Genomic DNA, 18,450 nt, shown 5'->3' on the forward strand with positions numbered 1-18,450 from the left:
AATAGCTCACTTTTGTATGAATAGTTATTTTAATTCTACAGAGTTTCTCGTATTAATTGCTTTTATGACCAACATGAGGTTGTTTGACATGAAATGGAGCAGAGTTACATTTAAGGTAATGGTATTAAGTTACATAAATACATTATTGTCTTCAGTCACATGATCTCCAGACTTTAAATATTCATCTCAGGGACGAGTAAAACATGAAGAAACCATCAATACGTGATGTTTTTTAATAAGTACGAAAACAGTGACCAAAACATTGATGTGGCATAATTTATCTTATAGGTTCAAATAACAGCTGGACAAATACACTCATGGGACAGTGACACGAGCTGATCGAGACTTCAGATGAAACGTTGAGGCCTTGTATCTCTGGACAGATGTCAGATGTCAGCCTCACAGTGGTCAAAGACATCTTAAATGTAATATGTGTGCTTGAAATTTCATGATGAGGGAGCTTTTATGCGAGGAAACCTCTCCTTGAGTTTGGCCAGAGAGTGCTTCTTGAAGCTGGCTTTCCTGGCCTTGTCCCGAAGATGCTTCTCTATGCGCAGCCTGCAAGGCAAAAGTAGGGGGGACATTTGGGTTTTTGTAAGTGAGCAGGAATTTGGCGTAACTGTCTCCACACATCCATCTTTTACATCTAAAACTAAAACAGTACAGACTTGCACGTGTGCCACATCTTACCTGATGTATGGTTCCACAAACTTGGGTGTGTAGAACTTCTTTCGCTTGTATCTTTTATTCATGTACCAGGGAATAGCGTACTCTTTGAATCGATACCTGAGAGACAGAAAACAAAGGACACTGATGACACTTCGCACATTTCATTTTCCGAACAAGTACAACAACCAGATTACAGAGCACCTGCAGAGAGAAATGAGTTTAGAATTGTTCAAACAGATTCAAAAATTGCAATATGGCCAAGTGCAATGTCCAAATTACAGGATCAGTCCTAGTTTACATTTAGTGTTATTCACCAAAACTAATTGTTTGTCCCCTGTGCTTTTACAGCTCTGTTGCGCTATGAGTTCAAAAACTCCACAGGGAACCTCTAAAGTGTTAACTGAGAGTGCTTCATTTCTCCATAATGTGTGACATAATGTGTACAGAGACTCTGCCCTCACCAGTAGGTGTATCCAAATATGTTCCTCCTCCAGGCTCCCGGCCTGCCTTTCTCCTGTCCTGTCTGCAGGAGACGCAGTGCAGTCTCTCTCTCCTTCACCACCGTCTCCAGTCTGATTAGCGACCGCTCAACCTGGGAGGAAGAAGACAGCTAGATTTACCTTCCTCGGGGCTCCTACTGTAACACAAACGACACCCACAATACTCGAAGTCCAAACCCTGCATCCCACCTCCCTGCCAAAGGCTGAGCCTGTCACTTGAGTTTCACACAAACCTTCTTTAATCTTTCCGGACTCGGCATCGTAACCCTTTGCCTTCTTGCCTCCTGCTCGAGCGTGAGCAGCATGTTCTTTTCTTTCAACAGCACATACCTGAGGTAGAATGAGAGCGTTACACACAGCTGATCAAAGTGTATACACCATGAAGCACCAGTGTAATCTCAACAGGGCTTACCAGAGTTTGTGCAAGTCTTCACTGTTCTTTGCTCTCAGTTGAGTGGCGGTCCATGGAGCACCTACAAAATTATGACAAACCAAAGTGTGAAATGCTACCGTCATGCCTGGTGTTACAGCCACATAGTGCATATAATAGTTTGTGTTTTACCTGACTTCACGGTGGTCTCTCCCCAGTTCTCCGGGAAGTCGAAGAACTCTTCCAGTCCTCTTCTGCTGATGGTTGTGTGCAGGGCTCGACACTGAGCCACAGACCTGGTGGGACTGTGCCAAGATAGGGCAACGAGAGAGGGCTTTCCCCTGGAGAATGCAAAATGAATTCACATAGCAAGCTTTTTGTTACAAAGCCAATACGCTTGTGTAGCTCCTTTTCTGTTAAAGATGGAAATTAAAAAAAAAACAAAGAAAAAGAAAAAAAAAAGGTATTTTGCAATTGGGAATTTCTCGACACATTATTCAAAACGTTTATAAATTGAGTGGGTGTTGGACTCTGTCTTTAGATACAGTAAATACAACCTTCTACACCTTAATTTATTGGCAACACGACCAAGACCACCATGAAAACGTTAATTTAACTGTCACATTCACGTCAAATATAACGGGCCCATGACACTCTAACAAAGTGTGAATGGATTAACTCAACAAACGGTCATCTGCAGGTAGCATCGTGCAGTTAAGACTTGATGTTGGTATTTTCTTAGACAGATAATGACTCCATTATTACAATCTACACAAACCGTCAGTGAGGCGCAGAGCAGAGCCAGTGTCAGCTGTGGACAAGCTGATTTTAATATGGTTTTAAGTCGTGTTTTACAAACTGAAAAGCTTCTTACCTGTGAAAATTACACTGGTATTTGGTTACATTAGCAGCGCAGCGTGGAGTATTTATCGCCGAAGGTATCCTTAAGACGTTTTGAAACTGCTTGCAAAGTGTCAAAACGCGTCCTGCTGTCGAGGACGCCGCCATGTTTGTCGGAGTCCTTCCCACATTACCCGTCATGCATTTTTCTACACCACATATAGTTTTTTTTATTGTTTGACTTTTTCAAGTTTTTAAATGCATATGTATGTCATAAATTCGCATGCTTTACCCACACAAAAATACCACTAAATTAGAGTAAGAAATAATGTATCTGCCCTTATCAAAAATGGCGGTTTTCGCGTCCCTCTTTCATCAGCGAATCAGAGATCACGTTGTTGAACCGTCATCCCACAGTAACGATGGTGGGAATGAGTGTTCTCAGGTCTGCTGCTGCATTTGCAGCCAGACTGAGTCCTCTGAAATCTGGAAATAATGCGGCAAAGTTACTTACCCGGACAATCCCACGCACAGAGAAAGGTAAGAGACACCCTGGTCATGTAAAGAGTGAGAAGTTTGACCGGAAAGGTGGCCGCCTCTTCTTATGACCTTGCGAAGGGACTTGTTAGCTTGCTAACATCAGCTAGCTGGTAACGTTAGCCCTGCTGTCAACAAGAAGTAAAAATGTAACGTTAAACTTGTACTTTAAGAGTTACAGATAGCTGCTGGCTCTTCTTTGTGAGCTAATGACGTTCATAAACTGCCCTTTTCATGAGAGCAGAAAGTATTTGGTTGCTGACGTAGTAGCGTTTGAATGGATTCCCTGATTGTCTACCCCAACGCGGGACTATCCCCGGTCGGCACTCTCCCGCTAGCCAGACTATCGAGCCCACCGACATATAACGGAGCTAGTTATCTTTTTTTATGTTAGTTTTTTGTTACGTACAAGTGTATTTGACATATAATTAGTGACATATTGTTTCAAATACACCTACAGTATGACCATTAGCCTATGAATTGACTTTGTCGTTACGTTTTAACAAGTGGTGGATAAATCCTCTTTCCGTTTCCGGTCAGTTAACGTCACATCACAGATACTCTTGAGTTCGCCATGCCTCTGGTTTGGTAGTACGATGTACTGTATCCTTCGTTCAGTATCTGTGGTAGTAGTTGTAGTAGTAGTAGTAGTAGTTGTTGTTGTTGTTGTAGGCCTAGTAATCAGGGATGGGCAAAGATACATCTAAAAGTATTCCCAAATACAATGCGAAGTACCCAGCATTAAAACAGCCTATAAGTGCACGACATTAACTGTGCATTTATGAAACAGCTAGAAATTATGGTAAAGTAATTATGAATTTATGCGTGTAGATTCTATAACTCCCGACAATTTATGCGTGTAGAAAAGAGCGAACAACAACTCCGGACTAGCAAACCAGTCCTATTACTGGCCAAGAACGTCCTGTTACTGGCATTACTGCCGCTTCGACTGGCATACTCCGCCGTCGTTTTATCCAGTAGTGTTATTCTTACTGGAGTGGTGTTAAGAAATAATACGTGTGCCAATACATAATATATGCTATAAATGACACGAATACGTGAAATATAATCAGGGGGCAGTGTATATATATGATAATACGTGAAATATAATCCGGCGGGATAGATCGTCTAAACCACCTGGGGCTACGCGTCCGTGAGCGAACTCAGTTGGGAGTCTCCGTCTATCTACCGTTTGAATGACACTGTGTTATGTCTCCCAATATAGTCGGGTCACTATTTTCATACACATACATACTAATATGTGTGTTTGTAATTTGTTACATTTCATTTTAATGAAACTCGTTTTGACTCAGTTGGATTCCCATTAAACATTTTGCCACATCATTTTGTAAACCTTAGTAAATATCACAACTTGCTGATATCACGATAAAGCTGTGATAATGATCATAACAGTGATTTTGTTCGTGTTGCCCACCGCTGATTTATTTAAGACACAATTGTTGAGCTGCAGCGATTAATAAATCAGCTTTCAGCTTCTTAAATGTGAATTTTTTTTGCTTTCTTCACTTCTCTGTGACAGTAAACTGGGTTGTAGACAAAGACATTTGAGGGCGTCATCTTGGACTTTGGGAAACACTGATTGACTTTTCTTCTGACATTTTAAAGACTAAGCAAGTTATCTGTTAATTATGCAAATAATCAACAGATTAATCGACCTTGAAAATAATTGGTAGCTGCAGCCCGACACATTTGAGGAATGATCATCAGCAAAGTGGATATAATGAGGCACTAATTATACAGTCTACTCAGATGCTCCAGTCCAGAAAGTTCAGGATGGCGACCTCAACCTTATAAATCAAGAAACATTGAATCTACATACCATTATCACAAGAACCAAAAAACCCAGTCTGTCTCATCTGATATCATGATCTTGATTCGATGTCCCCAACTTTAATTGGGGAATACATGGTCACGACTGTGTCCCCTGCCTTGTTTTACAGTGGCCGTTCGTTGGGGTCATGGAAAGAAAATGTTTGTCGTCAAAGCCACTGAGTACTATGACAAGAGATTTCTGCGCTTACTGGTGAGTACCGTAACACCATCTCATTCATCGTCCATGATCATGACAAGTTAAGGGGTCGTCCGTGGGCAAATTTGGGAGCTGGGAGTTAGTAGATGATAAGGTTGACACCAGAAGCAGAAACAGAAACAGAAACATTTGTGTGTTGATAGCCAAGACACTAAAGTGGAGGCCTGCTGTACCTGCTCTTTTGAAGCTTGAAGTTGTATGAATAAATTTTTTCTTGGTCTTGAACGTGTAGAACAGCATTAGAATTTGCAGTATTTAATTTTGCCTTTTTTTTTCCAGCAATATTATGTTTTGCTGACTGGCATTCCTTTAGCTATCCTTGTCACATTTGTGAATGTCTTCATTGGTAAGTAAGCGTATGTGTTAAAAACATTTTTTATATCAAAAGAAGTTACATAATGTTACTTTTGATTGAGCTCGAGTGTGATTGTGCTGTGAAGGTGAGGCAGAGCTGGCTGAAATTCCAGAGGGCTACGAGCCCGAGCACTGGGAGTACTACAAGGTATGTAGTTACCATCTTATATCATTAGTTCTTTTACAAATTTTCTTCTTTTTGTGTGTCACTAATCTGAACCCTAATTGGGGAAGGATAGGCTCATGCATGCATTAAATTTGGAACTGGGCATCACAGTATGTGCATACCAGAATCATCCTTGTCACCACAAAGCCTTTGCTGCAGTGTCAACCCTTAAAACAGCCATGTTTGCCTCTTGTATGAAATGTTTTATGTACATTGTGTTTGCAATACTAAGTGTTATTTTTTGACCTGAACAGTGTTCTGTAATTATAGATATTTCAGAGGGGAGTCTGGGTAAAGTTTTTCTTTCGTTCATGTGGCAGTATTGTAGAGAAATCTACAAAGATAAAATCTAGTATAGTCACAGTAATTCTTCAGCTAAATAATTACCCCATTCAACAGAAAGATCACTGATTATTTATTTGGATCAAATGCATTTGCAGTCATTAAAAACACTTCTGTCTTTTGTGCCATTGCAGCACCCCATCACCAGGTGGATTGCACGGAACATCTATGATTCTCCAGTGAAGGACTATGAAAAGATGATGGCTGCAATCCAAATGGAGAAAGACAAGTCAGACATGAGGTGGGTGTCAGTGCTGGGGTGTTACGTTGCATCTTCTTTCTCCAGAATCCTGTCATGTGTGAAGGCCAAAAAGCAGCTGTGATACAGTGGCCTTAAACTGTCCTTAAACTTCAGCAGTGACAGCATCACAAATCTACTTTGCACTTAACTGAAGGCGTTGAGGAGGAAGTTTTATCTGTGTGGCTGCTAGATGGGCTGCCATAGCCACTTGTTCAGACATATCGTAGAGTGTTAAATAGTAATTCTCAGTATATCTGTCCAGACTGAAATGGATTGTATTTTACACACCAAACAACAACCTGTCTTTGGTCCAAAGCACCATTAATGTAACATGTATTAGATGTTAGGTCATGTGGAATGTGACAAAGGAGCGTCGGCCTTTCGGTGCATCGCCTGAGAAAATTCATCTCCCTAGAGCTCCCACCATGATGACAGTAGATGTGTAGTTAAAGCCATGTTAATGATATTCAGTGTATAAGCATGAAGGAAGGCTTGAACAAAGACATTTCCTTTCTCCTTTGTGAAAAGTGAGTGAAGGGTGTTGTAGCACCGCTCTGGGATTCACAGCTCGCTCTGGTTTTCCATTTCTGAAGCGTGATTTTATTAATTCGCTGCCTGTTTGTCATTAACAGAATGGAAGAGTTGGAGGTGCGCAGGCAAATGAGGCAGAGGGGAGACGGGCCCTGGTTCCAGATCAAAACCCTCGACAAGGAACTCATTGACAACAGCCACAAGGCAGATCCCGACAGTTAATTCAGATGTGTCTGCCATCAGTACGTCATGCAGATCAGTCTCACTGTTTGTACATTTTTTCCCTTCTTGCGTAAATAAAGTATCTATACGTACTCAATTATTTTTGTCCTCCTGTGTTTTTATTGGGTTCATGCTGCAAAAATCTTTTTACCTCAAGTGGGTCAGTGTATGGTATGTTGCATGTAGAAATGGTTCAAAGTTCAATCTACCAGCCAGCTCAGGTCTTTCTGTGTACTGTCCCCGTGTTCTCCCTGTACGTGCTTGAGTTTCCTCCAGCAGCATCTGTATCCTCTCACAGTCCAACAATATGCTGAATGGCTGAACTCAGGATTCCTTAATCAAGTCAATTAGTCAGTCAGCAGCATGTTTGTCAGTCCTGTGACAGACCAAGTACCTGTGTCTCAGCCAGTACAATTTATTACAAATTGAGTAGTCCAGGTACTGCAGATCCATTAGTTCTTTTGCATTTCTTCTTCCTATGTAACACTGTTCACCTGTGCTGTAAAATAAACACAAACATGTGAAAGTCGCTCAGGATGTAGACTTTAACTTTAACTAGAGTATCAAGGAAACTTTATTTATTTATTTTATTTTTGTGGACTTAATTTTGTCAAATGAATTGCTTGATTTTATACATTTTTTGCAATTAACGAGAGCGACCACCTGGTGGCAGAGCTGTGCAGACAGGATGATTAATGCCTCATGGACAAAGAGCCTTCTGGATGAAGAGATAACATATTAATCATACAGTATAAGGTTCACGAAATGAGCCTTTTAGCGTGTCTCTTTTCACAGGTGACTTCCAGCATTTATTTTATTACTGACGCAAAATGCAACAGATTTTTTTTTTTAATCATTTGCGATGTTGACAAGCAAACCTTCTGCAGATGAACCGAGTGATGCAGCCTTTTGATGCTGCAATCGGCAGCTATTAAAACCCAAAATGCACAACCACAATCACGCCTTTCCTGCCTCCTGGAGGGGGAAACATGCTGGAGTAAGAGTGGGTGGCTTTATGAATCATCCTCAGAGGTGGGAGGGGCCCTTCTGGTAAATATCCCTGTGTGCACAGAGCGTCACCACAGTCAACAATAGCGTGTAATATCTGCGCACGTCAAACCTCTTCTTCCCCCCCCCTTTTTTTTGTTGAAGAACTACATTAGCCTCCATGGCCTCGGCTTTGCAGCCCGAGTAGCAGCCGGCCCTCCACCCCTCTGTCATTTTATTTTTGTGTTTTTCAGCGTCACATCCCGCTGGCTGGAGGAATGTAGAGACGGAGTGCTTTAAAAATAGCATCCTCTCCTCTGACAGCGCTGCTCCGGTGGCTCCGCAGCACTGTGGTGCGAGAAGCAGGAATGCGAAGATGGCTGCAGACCTCGGAGAGCTGCTGGTCCCGTTCATGCCCACCATCAGAGTGCCCAGGACAGGGGACAGGGTCTTCAAGAGCGAGTGCGCCTTTTCCTTCGACTCCCCAGTAAGTGTCTGTCCGCCCTCACCACACACACACACACACTGACACGAACGGCTTGTTTGTGCGTCGCAGGCGGGCTGACAGTCTGCGATGACTGCACGTGAATCTGCTCTAACGTGTGTGTGTGTGTGTGTGTGTGTGTGCGCGCGCGTGTGTCTCCATGGCCGCCTTCTTGAACTTGAGAGGAAATAAATAATTAAATGTTGTTTACATCTCGGGAGAGAGGGATGGAGGGGTTTCCCTTTGTGCAGGGGGAGGTGGTCGGTCCACCTCAGGCCACATCACCGCTTCAGCCAATTAAACCTGGTGAAACTGCGCGCTCACACACCTGCCCTGAGCTCTGAATTCAGCTCAAAAGCCTTAGCAGCCATGACAGGTTGTCGGGAAACAGCTGTTGTGTGTGTGTGTGTGTGTGTGTGTGTGTTTGTGTGCCGCTCGGTCGCGAGTTTTCAGCCACCTTTTGGTGTGTTTGGAATTTATATTTCGTCTAAAAATGGGCTTGAAGCGTGTCAGTGGTGCTTAACTACAGCATTTCAATCCTTAAATGCTCACAACAGTGAATTTATACTCTTTAATTGTGTGTTTGTGTGTTATCCTAATAATCAATTTATGGTGTGATGTGCAGCTAAACTTCACTGCCATGTTCAGGCATGTGATACTCACATATTGACTTAAAGCATGTTTTTAATGCACATGGAGGGGCCTTTATGGGCTGTTTTTATTGTGTCATTAGGGTTCACAGAAGACCTCATGACTCATTTTGGTGCATGCGTTCATTTATTTAGTCATATTCTGCTTCTTCTGCGGTTAATAGTAATTTAATAGTGGTTTAGTGTTCATTTTTCAAGTTTTAAGTATGCAGATTTGACACAGGGTTCAGCCTCTCGTGCTTGTAAAGACTCTTAACATTTTCTACACACAACAACAACAACAAGGGAAAAAAAACCACTTTCTGATCTGAAACTGTTTTTTAAAGGTGACTCAGCTGTCTGGAGTTCATCACGTTGGCCTGAGGACTGGTTTATTTTTGTCCTTGCACTGTTGAAGCTCATATGTCACTCTGGGCCACTTAAAGGTTTATCACAGGGGTTCATATGGCCCACACTGATTGCAGATCTAGGTTCGTTTTGAAGGGGTATTCTTGATGTATTTTGTCTCCGACAGCTCACGTGTGGAAGTGTTGAAAACGCCTTAAAGGTCACACGCAGATCTGTTGAATATGACAAAATGACCAAACCTTTGCATCTTGTGACAAGCTGTTTTAGATACAGTGAGTGAAACTAAGATGTGACATGTGCAGGGCTTCGGTCCACAGACTCACCAGCAGGTTTATGAGGAATAAGATGACTGCTTGTTTAAACTGGAGCAAAACCTGCAGGTGTCCAAGACAAAAGGGGTTCTACTTAGTCAAGAAATGAACGTCTATGGAGCTGCATGTAACAGGATGCAGACATTCTTCACTTTAAGCAGCAACAAAATTCAGCATATTGCTCGTACGAAACAAAGTATTAGAGATTAACCCATTTTTGAGATGTTCTGTGGCTAAAATAATGTGTCAAAAGTGACTGATTTCATGAATGTACAGTAGAAAGTAGGCTTTCAGCACCATCTTCTTTGTAAAAGTGAGATTTTTCATCTGTGCAAGAGTGCTGGAACAGATTTTTGGCTGTTTGTCAAGATGCAAGACGGCCTTTTTGAAAATGTGCTTGCAGAATCATTGGCACACATCTCTTATTCCACTGTGTATGCTGTGTTAAATTTTTATAACTTGCGCCAGGAAGTGTGGAACAAAGTAGACTGTTTTTGTCATGACAGTCATTTGCTTTGACAGAAGTGATTTTTCTTGTCCTAGTTTTGTTGTGAAATACTCTTAACGAAGGTAAAATGCCACCGTTCCTCTTTTTACACTAGAAAATGCAGCATTAGAAGGAATATTTGTATGAGGATATATAGATATACATATATTTACCACACTGTAAGTTTTATAACCCTGCCTCTTAACTACTCTGAAATGAGGCAAACTACCATTTCAAATACCTCGATTATGCCTGAATAGATTTTCTGTGCACTGTGCATGACTTTACAAGGTTTTCAACGTGTTAAATGTGCAGTTGTGTTGCTGGTTGTGCGCCTCGTGCTGCTGTTCATTGCCACTGTTTGTTTTGGTCTGCAGGAGTCAGAGGGAGGCCTGTATGTGTGCATGAACACATTCCTGGGCTTTGGACGAGAACATGTGGAGAGGCACTATCGCAAAACAGGACAGAGTGTTTACATGCACCTCAAACGACATGTCAAAGAGGTACGTTTTCCACCTTTATTGCATATTTGCCATAGTTGTGCGCAAATTATAAATACACTTTGAGAGTTTCACAACTTGTAATGTGGAAAGGTAGGGGCACTGAAAGTCGAGTGTCACCCATTCCACAGTTAAAAAACACTCGATTTATGTGTCATTCAGTTGGTAGACCACATCATCAACACTGTCAGGATTACAGGTTGAATTCGTACTGCTGTACGGTGCTTTAGAGAAAAAGATGCACTGCATGTCCTGGATTCTTATGGACTGATATCATGATGTGTTCATATACTTGGAGCCTGAAAGTTTCCCCATATCACAACTGTAATCTCTGACTCCACTGTCTTTGTATCCATATTGGTAATGCTTTAGTTTGCAGCTCCCTCATTTCCTAATAATTTCCTGTGAAGCTGCTCAGAAGGAACCTGCTAATTTGGTACTAATGATGTGGAAATTAGAGACAGTTTTCATTTGTTACACTTCCAATTAATTAATTAACATTATGGTGAGTGCACAGCAGATCAGCTGAGCATGCAGAATGTGAATTTTGATTACAAGCAAGCATACAATTCAATATATGTACAGAATAAAGTTTCCAGCAATAAACTAATCATGAATGAATATCGGGCTTATATGGATATTTCTTATTTCCCCTATAATTATAATAACCCATTTCCCATGGTTCTTTCCTTGGAAATTATCAAGCAAATATTTTTTTGAGACCTGTACAATTAAGTGTTACCACAACATGAGATTTGAAGTAACAGAATCTGTGTATATTAAAGGCTAAAACAACATGCGGTGTAATGCAATCCTAAACAACAGCCATTCGACAAATATTTTCAAGGCTGCTGAGTTGTAGTTGAGATTTAGGCAGAAAGCTATGGGTTCAGCTCTGTGGTAACTTTTGAAGTTTGTGGTGGTGTTGTTGCGTTGGATTGCGTTACACTGGAAGGTGTTCGTGTTATTTTGTCCATCCCTGCATGTATAAAAAATTGAGCAAACCCCTGTAGATCTAAAACAGAGCCTCTTTTACAAAGTTGATGGTGAACAACAAAGGCCTTAGCTGCTGCCGTGCTCTCTCACTGGCTCTAATTGCCCTCAGATAAGCTCTGCTTTGTAAAGAGCTGCTATTTCCATGCCTGGATCTGGCCAGAAACAGCTGCTCACATTCTGCAGCCTCCCGTCTCGGCTGTTTTTTTCCCATGAGTCCACTTGGTCGCGAGTGTGTCAGCATTCTGTCTTTCTGCCTGTCTGCGTCCTCCTCCCTCACCTGAGCCCGGGAGGATGAACCAGTCGGTGGCACTGGGTCGTTTTCTTGCCAGCAGATACATATTTTAGTGGATTTGAGTACTTTTTGTGTGTCGGCTGAAAACATTCATCTATGTCTGTTAAGGATCGATGGTTCTTAGTTTTCTACAGCTCTGGACAGCATGTGATGCAGTAAATAGAGAAACATGATGACACACTCTGCAGGCAAAGACAGGCCCAAACACATGACGTTTAACAGACTGTAAATGGTATCTGTCGAAGTCGACAAATCAGACCGTGCAACTGAAGCAGTTTCATTTATCATTCTTTAATTCTGACCATGACATGGAAGGGGGTTTTCCCCTTTGCCTTGTAACCTGACCTGGCAACTGGAACATCCAGCATCTATTTCTAACAAAATGACAACCATCTGGACCTTCTGTCGGAGCAAAGCATGCCGGCTTTATACAGCATTTCACAAAGAGGATCATCAAAGGTAATAAAAGGTGTTTTTAATGCGACGAGGGTTCTTTGATGTGGTTTAATCTCCTCCTTCCTGTTTCCCACAGAAAGCCACAGGAGCTGCAGGAGGCGCCATCCCCAGACGAAGAAATGGAAAAGTGTTTCTAGGTGAGTTAGGTGCCGTCAGTTAGAGGCAGGGGTGGAAGAAGTACTACTACTACAGTCCTTCAAGCATTGTCAGTCAGATGTACTTAAAGTATTAAAAGTACTTGTTACACAGAAAAATGGTTTCTGTGACGGATGTGTTATTATATATAACATTATTAGATTAACAATGTGAATGAAAAGTGCAACATTTCCCTCAGAAGGTGGCGTAAGAGGAGTTGTAGTCCTCCTCTGGTTAGAGGCTGGACTTGGTTGCTGCTTTTCATTTCATCGCTGAAAACAAACTGAGGCTTGTTGGCAATTAAATAAAAGGTGAACCTGCGTTTGACGTGTTTTGCATTGAGTTGGTGATTAAATATTAAAGTAAATGTGAATTGTGTGGTCAGAAACGCCTCTCAGCGCTCAGAGAACACGCTCTACTACATGCTGCTGTTATTGTTTGTTACACTGTGGTGACCCGCCAGCTGCCCCCCCAGCCGGCCTTTACCCAAAGCGTCAGATATTTCCCAGGCTGAGACCTCCTCCTCCTCCTCCTCCTCTTCCTCCTGTGCTCCAAATATAGCCCATTTATTTGTATCTGCGGTTGGTAACTGTTCTAAATCAAAGCCTGGCCTCTTCCTCCTCCTCGGTGTGGGGAGGGGGTGGAGGTCTTCGGCCTCTCAGCTGCCGCCACCTGTCAACCTCCCATCTAGGCTGACACACTTCTACTGCAGCTATGACGCTGCTCGGAGAGGACCAGGTGTCTCTCACCCTCCCTCCCCCATGGCGGGGGAGGAATTCCTTCCACTCAACCTCTATCTTTGTAATTGATGTTCCTGTTTTCTTATCGTCCAGAGTTTGATAGTCTTTACCATCCACCGCCTTCGAGCTGGCCGCTGTACAAACTTGTCAGACTCTCATTCCTCTGGGACGATTCTTGCCGTCGTCCATTTTGGATGTTTGATGTAACAGCGGGCATATGTGCCTCCACCGTCATCTCCATCCCAGACCAGTGATCTAACTGGTAACGTCAGTTGTTACCATGAAACCAGCGGGCACAATAACAATGCCAGGGATGACCTGTAGCCCTGCTTCCCATGAGTCATGAGACCACTTTAGGCTGGAGTGGACAGCAGACAACTCTATATGGAGACGCTCTCTCTAGGTTCCAAAAGCAGAAATGATGAGTTGATTAATCCACTGGCTGATCGACAGAAAATGAGTCATTTTTTTCAGCCAAAATGGTAAAAAGTTTCTGGTTCCAACTTCTTCATTCAGCCTCTCTTGTCTCTCTCTTGTCTTACTTTAACAAACAGTAGGACTGAAGCTGATTATTTGAAGATCAGTTAATCTGCAGATTATTTTCTCAATTCACTGATTGATTGTTTGGTCTGAAAAAAGGTCAGAAATTGAGAAAAATATCTATCAGATGTGCCTATATTCTTGAAATACCTCATTTGTGTGACAACAAACAACCCTAAAAGTTTTACTTTCGAAAAATGACTGAAACAGTTCATCAGTTTCAATTAAGCAGTTTCTTTTGATTGACTAATTGTGTTTGGGTTTTGGACTGTTGGTTTGATAAAATAAGGTGCCACCTTGGGCTTTAGGCGCATGGGATGGATATTTTTTTACAATTCTCAGACATTTTACGGACCAAACGACAAGTCAAGAAAATACCAAGCGGATCAATCAATGATTTAGTTGGATAATGTGCCGTAGCTGCACAGATAAAGCTATCCTTCACACTGTTCAGTGACTCTATAAGTCATTCCTAAAAATAGCTCTGCATGAATTGTGCCTGAGCAGAGGAGTAATCAGCATCGTATGGTGTCATCCTGTCACTGTCGTAAAAAAGATGCCATTGATGCTTTTCTTGTTCAAGGATTCATCTGTTTGTACTTGCTGCATCCTCAGACTATGATGGCGTTGACTAGATGAACGAATCAAGAACATAAAAAAAGAACAGACTTCACTGACACATAAAATAAAAATAACCAAGAACAAATCAGGTAACGTCAGTCAGCTGTCACTGTCTACCAGCAGCTGATTGGATGTTTACTTCCTCCTCTGTAGATTTAGAGCTAAACCGTGATTTTAACGGCGAGGACTATGAATATGAAGACCAGGCCAAGCTCGTCATTTTTCCAGACCACTTCGAGATCCCCTTACCAAATATTGAGGAGTTGCCCGCTCTGGTCAGTGAGTCGCTGCTGCACGGTGTGTCCATGCATGTCGATGGGAGGGGGGGTGCACTCAGTGGTTACCCCGTCACTGAACAGACCCAGGCCCAAAACTCTTGAAGAGCCTGAATCAAAGCTTGAATCTGTTCATTTGTTTAGATTTAAGTTTCAGGGTCACAGATTTCAAACTTAGCACTCAAGAATATGATCTGTGGAAGCTGAGAGTTTCCCCTAACCTCTAGTAGCCGTTAGCTTACCGAAAATGTATCATTTGGATGGAAGATTTTAGCGTAAAGACTGTTTCATTCATTCTTGGCCAAGAAAGCTTCAGGGGAACCACTGGATGCACATACTGTACAGGTGCCCTCGACACTTTTGGCTCTGTGTCATTTGCTTTGCAAGGAGTGCAGAGGAGACTTTTTTTGTTCTATTTTTAGAGCTTCTACACTGAATGTGGCTTGGTTTTGGGCATGTCATGGAGTTTTATTTTTTCAGTTATTTTATGCATGTGTCATTCAGTGTTGTGAGAGTACAAATTGTGATGTTTCTGGTGAGTGCCTCTCTTGTTTTAATACGTTTTGCATGGTTTATTTCTGCACTACAGTAGCAATATAGTGCCACTCTGTCCTTGTATGCAGGATCAGTCGCTTTACAGCTTCACAATGTCTTTCATAGATCTTGCATGTCAACCATTGTTCTTTCTCTTTGCTGTTATTGATGACTTACATTTAAGGTTCATTGATAGAAGTTTAATGCTTCTGCAGTAATAAAAATAAACTCTTGTATCTGTTAAAAACAGAGAGAGGTTCTTGATATATTTTCAGCATGACCTCAGTCACACCCACTTCCAGAAGTTAATTCTGTCTCTGCTGTTTCATCTGACGTTCAGGTGACCATCGCCTGTGATGCAGTGCTCAACTCACCATCAGCTTACAAGAAGCAGGAGCTTGAGTCCTGGGAGGAGGAGATCCAGGTGTCCAGACATGCCAGGAGCCTCAGACAGCTGGATAACGGGGTCAGGATCCCACCCAGGTAGGAAAGGCAACAAGCTGCAGTGACACTCTGCTGTGTCATTTATATAGTGGGCCTTAAATTTCTGGGTAGCAACAAGCCACTTTAGTGACAGCGATAGATTTTCTGACATTGTCAACAGCTTCAGGCTTCAGCATTTCACTAGAACAGTGTAACTGTTAGAATAGAGAAATGACTCCTATGCTCCTCATCATTTTTCACAGGTATCTTTGGATATTTAATATTGATTGTCAAAGTTGGTCACTGTTTATGCAAAAGTGAAATTTTGAGAAAGTCATGCAGCACTTAATTCACAATCAAGAGTGTGTGTTTCTTTGCTTTCAGCGGCTGGAAGTGTCAGAAGTGTGAGATGAGAGAGAACCTGTGGCTGAACCTGACGGACGGAGCAGTGCTCTGTGGGAAGTGGTTCTTTGATGGGAGCGGAGGCAACGGCCACGCTCTGGAGCACTACAGAGAGACCAACCACCCCCTGGCTGTCAAACTGGACACCATCACACCGGACGGAGCAGGTCTGAGACACACAACATTTTGTGCACTTGCACGATCTAATGCAATCCAGTACAACAGCCCTGCAGTACAGTGTTGTATCTGTCATGAAGTTTAGCATTTTCAGTTTTTATTGACACTTTGTCAGAGATTTAAGTTTCATTTTGTGATTATTTTGGAGGATTTTCTTAGAAATGATGATGTCATAGCATTGCACTTAGAGGTTATTATGATGTTTTATCCTTCTTATGTATGAAAATACACCACCACCATTGGTTTTAATTACCTTGTACAGGTTTATCTGATAAAGTGGTTCCTGCTGGAACCTGTTGAAGCACAAATGTGAAACCTTTCTTAATTTGTCTGCACATTAGATTTTTGGGGTGTGCTTTGGTGGACTTGCTCACCAGAAAAATGATTTGCTGATTCTATAAAGTCAGATTAAAAATCACATCAGCTAACTGATCTTTTGGTTTCAGATGTCTACTCATTTGAGGAGGAGGAAGCTGTACTGGACCCCCACATATCAGAGCACTTGTCACACTTTGGAATAGACATGCTGCAGATGCAGACAAGAGTAAGTCTTCTCAGCTGTGAACAAATCGTACAAAGACGAGTCTGTGAGGCTTCCACAGCGAGGGTTTCACACTGAGCTCTATCTCCTCCTGCAGACAGAGAACGGTCACCACACAGACAATAACTCCCGGCCGCGGGTCAGTGAATGGGAGGAGATCCAGGAGTCTGGCATGAAGCTGAAGGCGGTGTTTGGTTCTGGTTACACGGGCATCAAAAACCTGGGCAACAGCTGCTACCTCAGCACGGTGATGCAGGTCCTCTTCAGCATCCCAGACTTCCAGAGGATGTGAGTACACTGTGAAGAGACTTCACGGAAAACAAGATATATTTTTACATTATTGATCATATTACTTTGAGTGAAGACTTTTTTCGCTTTTAGTTACATTATTCATGCATACATCGTATAACGTATAGCACAAAAAGGCCATGTTTATGGAGTTTAAGCTTTTAATATTATTATTTCATTAGGTTGATTAGCAGGTATTTGTCAGCTGCCAAAGAGTTCTTGTAACCAACATTTTGATAACTGAGTTTCTTGGCAACATGAAACACCAATTGTATGATTTGGTTCAATAGGCCAAATCATTTGTGGCAAAATGGCAAATGCACTGGTCAAAATATTTTTTTTTATGTTAAAATATGAGAAAATGTACCAAGAAAGAGGAAGAAAAGAGAAACAGCACCCAGTCACAGTTTGAACTAGTTCACATTGACATGATGGACATCTTAGTATGACCCACCTTTATAGTTTTAAAGTCAGTTTCCATGAAATATTTGTTATAATTGATGGCAATCTATATTTCTTTTGTTTTTTTCTTGACTGTCCGGGTCTGGATTAGGCAATCACAAAATTGACACTTGTTGTGAAACAACTTTGGGTATTTAAATAAGTAACACGGCCTCCAGCAGAAGGTGTTAGCGTCTTCTCAGTAACACCTCATGTGTTTCCACTGGTCTTGTGTCTGTGTGTGTGTGTGTGTGTGTGTGTGACATGTATTTTGATCTTCAGGTATGTGGGTAATCTTCAGAGGATATTTGACTATTCCCCCCTCGACCCCAGCCAGGACTTCGCCACACAAATGTAAGTGACTCCAGTGTTACATAACACAGTGTTCAAATACAGAAAACAAGTGAAGGTGTTTTCCAGCTGCTGCTGTGTCTGTGGCTGAAGAAAGGGGGAGGGGTCCTTATGAGCCACTCACTTTAAATCTGGATCTTTGGACTGTATAAAACTATACGACAGCACTGCAGTTTTATCGTTAATTTAATAAATCTTAATTAGCTAATAAAGAATACATATTTGGATAAGCTGAAAGCCTTTTTTCTCTCATATGTTCTGGCAAGTACTTGGTGTATTTTTTAAGCCAGTGTGTGGCCAGAGGTCAGTCAGATGCTGTGGCCATGATGAAAGGTAAGTAGAGTCTTATCCAGGTGGGCGATGAATATGAGTTATGTGAAGCAACAAACGTTTCACACTGCCAGATAAACATGTTTACACCGGTCACTCTTCGTATTCAATGTCTCCTAATGCGTCGGGCCTGCATATGACCCCTCCCTTAAAAGCATTATTGCATAAGGTGGGATTAAATCAGTTAAATTAATTTATTAGCCTGTATCCTGTACTTAGTACAGATGATTCCACTGTGCATAATTAAGAGTGGAGGGAGGGATTCAGAAAATACTGCGTTGGTGAAAAGAAATGTTCAGCTTGCACGAGCAGTATTCAC

General features: G+C 41.9%; 3 protein-coding genes across 5 annotated transcripts in view; 2 read left to right on the forward strand and 1 right to left on the reverse strand.

The window, feature by feature from the left end:
- Positions 1 to 14: 14 nt before the first annotated feature.
- mrpl47 (mitochondrial ribosomal protein L47) lies at positions 15 to 2,548 on the reverse strand. The gene is made up of 7 exons (XM_076725911.1): positions 2,414 to 2,548; positions 1,732 to 1,880; positions 1,582 to 1,642; positions 1,403 to 1,499; positions 1,131 to 1,261; positions 691 to 786; positions 15 to 558 (listed from the first exon to the last, which is right to left on the reverse strand). The coding sequence occupies exons 1-7, from the start codon at positions 2,545 to 2,547 to the stop codon at positions 447 to 449; spliced, it is 780 nt and encodes a 259-aa protein (XP_076582026.1). The 5' UTR covers position 2,548; the 3' UTR covers positions 15 to 446.
- Positions 2,549 to 2,766: 218 nt separating this feature from the next.
- ndufb5 (NADH:ubiquinone oxidoreductase subunit B5) lies at positions 2,767 to 6,922 on the forward strand. The gene is made up of 6 exons (XM_076727273.1): positions 2,767 to 2,919; positions 4,878 to 4,960; positions 5,246 to 5,312; positions 5,407 to 5,468; positions 5,963 to 6,069; positions 6,702 to 6,922. The coding sequence occupies exons 1-6, from the start codon at positions 2,802 to 2,804 to the stop codon at positions 6,820 to 6,822; spliced, it is 558 nt and encodes a 185-aa protein (XP_076583388.1). The 5' UTR covers positions 2,767 to 2,801; the 3' UTR covers positions 6,823 to 6,922.
- A 962-nt stretch (positions 6,923 to 7,884) lies between these two features.
- usp13 (ubiquitin specific peptidase 13) overlaps positions 7,885 to 18,450 on the forward strand; it is a 30,641-nt gene continuing 20,075 nt past the window's right edge. For 2 of the 3 annotated variants that reach the window (XM_076725913.1, XM_076725914.1), the window contains exons 1-9: positions 7,901 to 8,296; positions 10,467 to 10,592; positions 12,410 to 12,470; positions 14,523 to 14,644; positions 15,519 to 15,661; positions 15,986 to 16,170; positions 16,627 to 16,724; positions 16,819 to 17,009; positions 17,733 to 17,804. In XM_076725913.1, the coding sequence (XP_076582028.1) occupies positions 8,186 to 8,296; positions 10,467 to 10,592; positions 12,410 to 12,470; positions 14,523 to 14,644; positions 15,519 to 15,661; positions 15,986 to 16,170; positions 16,627 to 16,724; positions 16,819 to 17,009; positions 17,733 to 17,804 (1,109 nt within the window). In that variant the 5' untranslated portion in view covers positions 7,901 to 8,185. Of the gene's footprint in view, positions 8,297 to 10,466; positions 10,593 to 12,409; positions 12,471 to 14,522; positions 14,645 to 15,518; positions 15,662 to 15,985; positions 16,171 to 16,626; positions 16,725 to 16,818; positions 17,010 to 17,732; positions 17,805 to 18,450 lie in introns of all 3 variants that reach the window. The other variant, XM_076725912.1, reaches the window with a different exon arrangement.

This window comes from Chaetodon auriga, chromosome 3, assembly GCF_051107435.1.
Source record: "Chaetodon auriga isolate fChaAug3 chromosome 3, fChaAug3.hap1, whole genome shotgun sequence".
Taxonomy (NCBI): domain Eukaryota; kingdom Metazoa; phylum Chordata; class Actinopteri; order Chaetodontiformes; family Chaetodontidae; genus Chaetodon; species Chaetodon auriga.

What these genes read in the sequence shown, in the direction of transcription:
- mrpl47 (XM_076725911.1), bottom strand. Translation starts at nt 2,547, where the DNA reads ATGGCGGCGTCCTCGACAGCAGGACGCGTTTTGACACTTTGCAAGCAG. An exon ending in GAAGACTTGCACAAACTCTG is followed by an intron (nt 1,500 to 1,581) that starts GTAAGCCCTGTT and finishes ATTCTACCTCAG; the next exon opens with GTATGTGCTGTTGAAAGAAA. An exon ending in TTTGTGGAACCATACATCAG is followed by an intron (nt 559 to 690) that starts GTAAGATGTGGC and finishes TTTGCCTTGCAG; the next exon opens with GCTGCGCATAGAGAAGCATC.
- ndufb5 (XM_076727273.1), top strand. Translation starts at nt 2,802, where the DNA reads ATGGTGGGAATGAGTGTTCTCAGGTCTGCTGCTGCATTTGCAGCCAGA. An exon ending in ATTTGTGAATGTCTTCATTG is followed by an intron (nt 5,313 to 5,406) that starts GTAAGTAAGCGT and finishes TGTGCTGTGAAG; the next exon opens with GTGAGGCAGAGCTGGCTGAA. An exon ending in AAAGACAAGTCAGACATGAG is followed by an intron (nt 6,070 to 6,701) that starts GTGGGTGTCAGT and finishes TGTCATTAACAG; the next exon opens with AATGGAAGAGTTGGAGGTGC.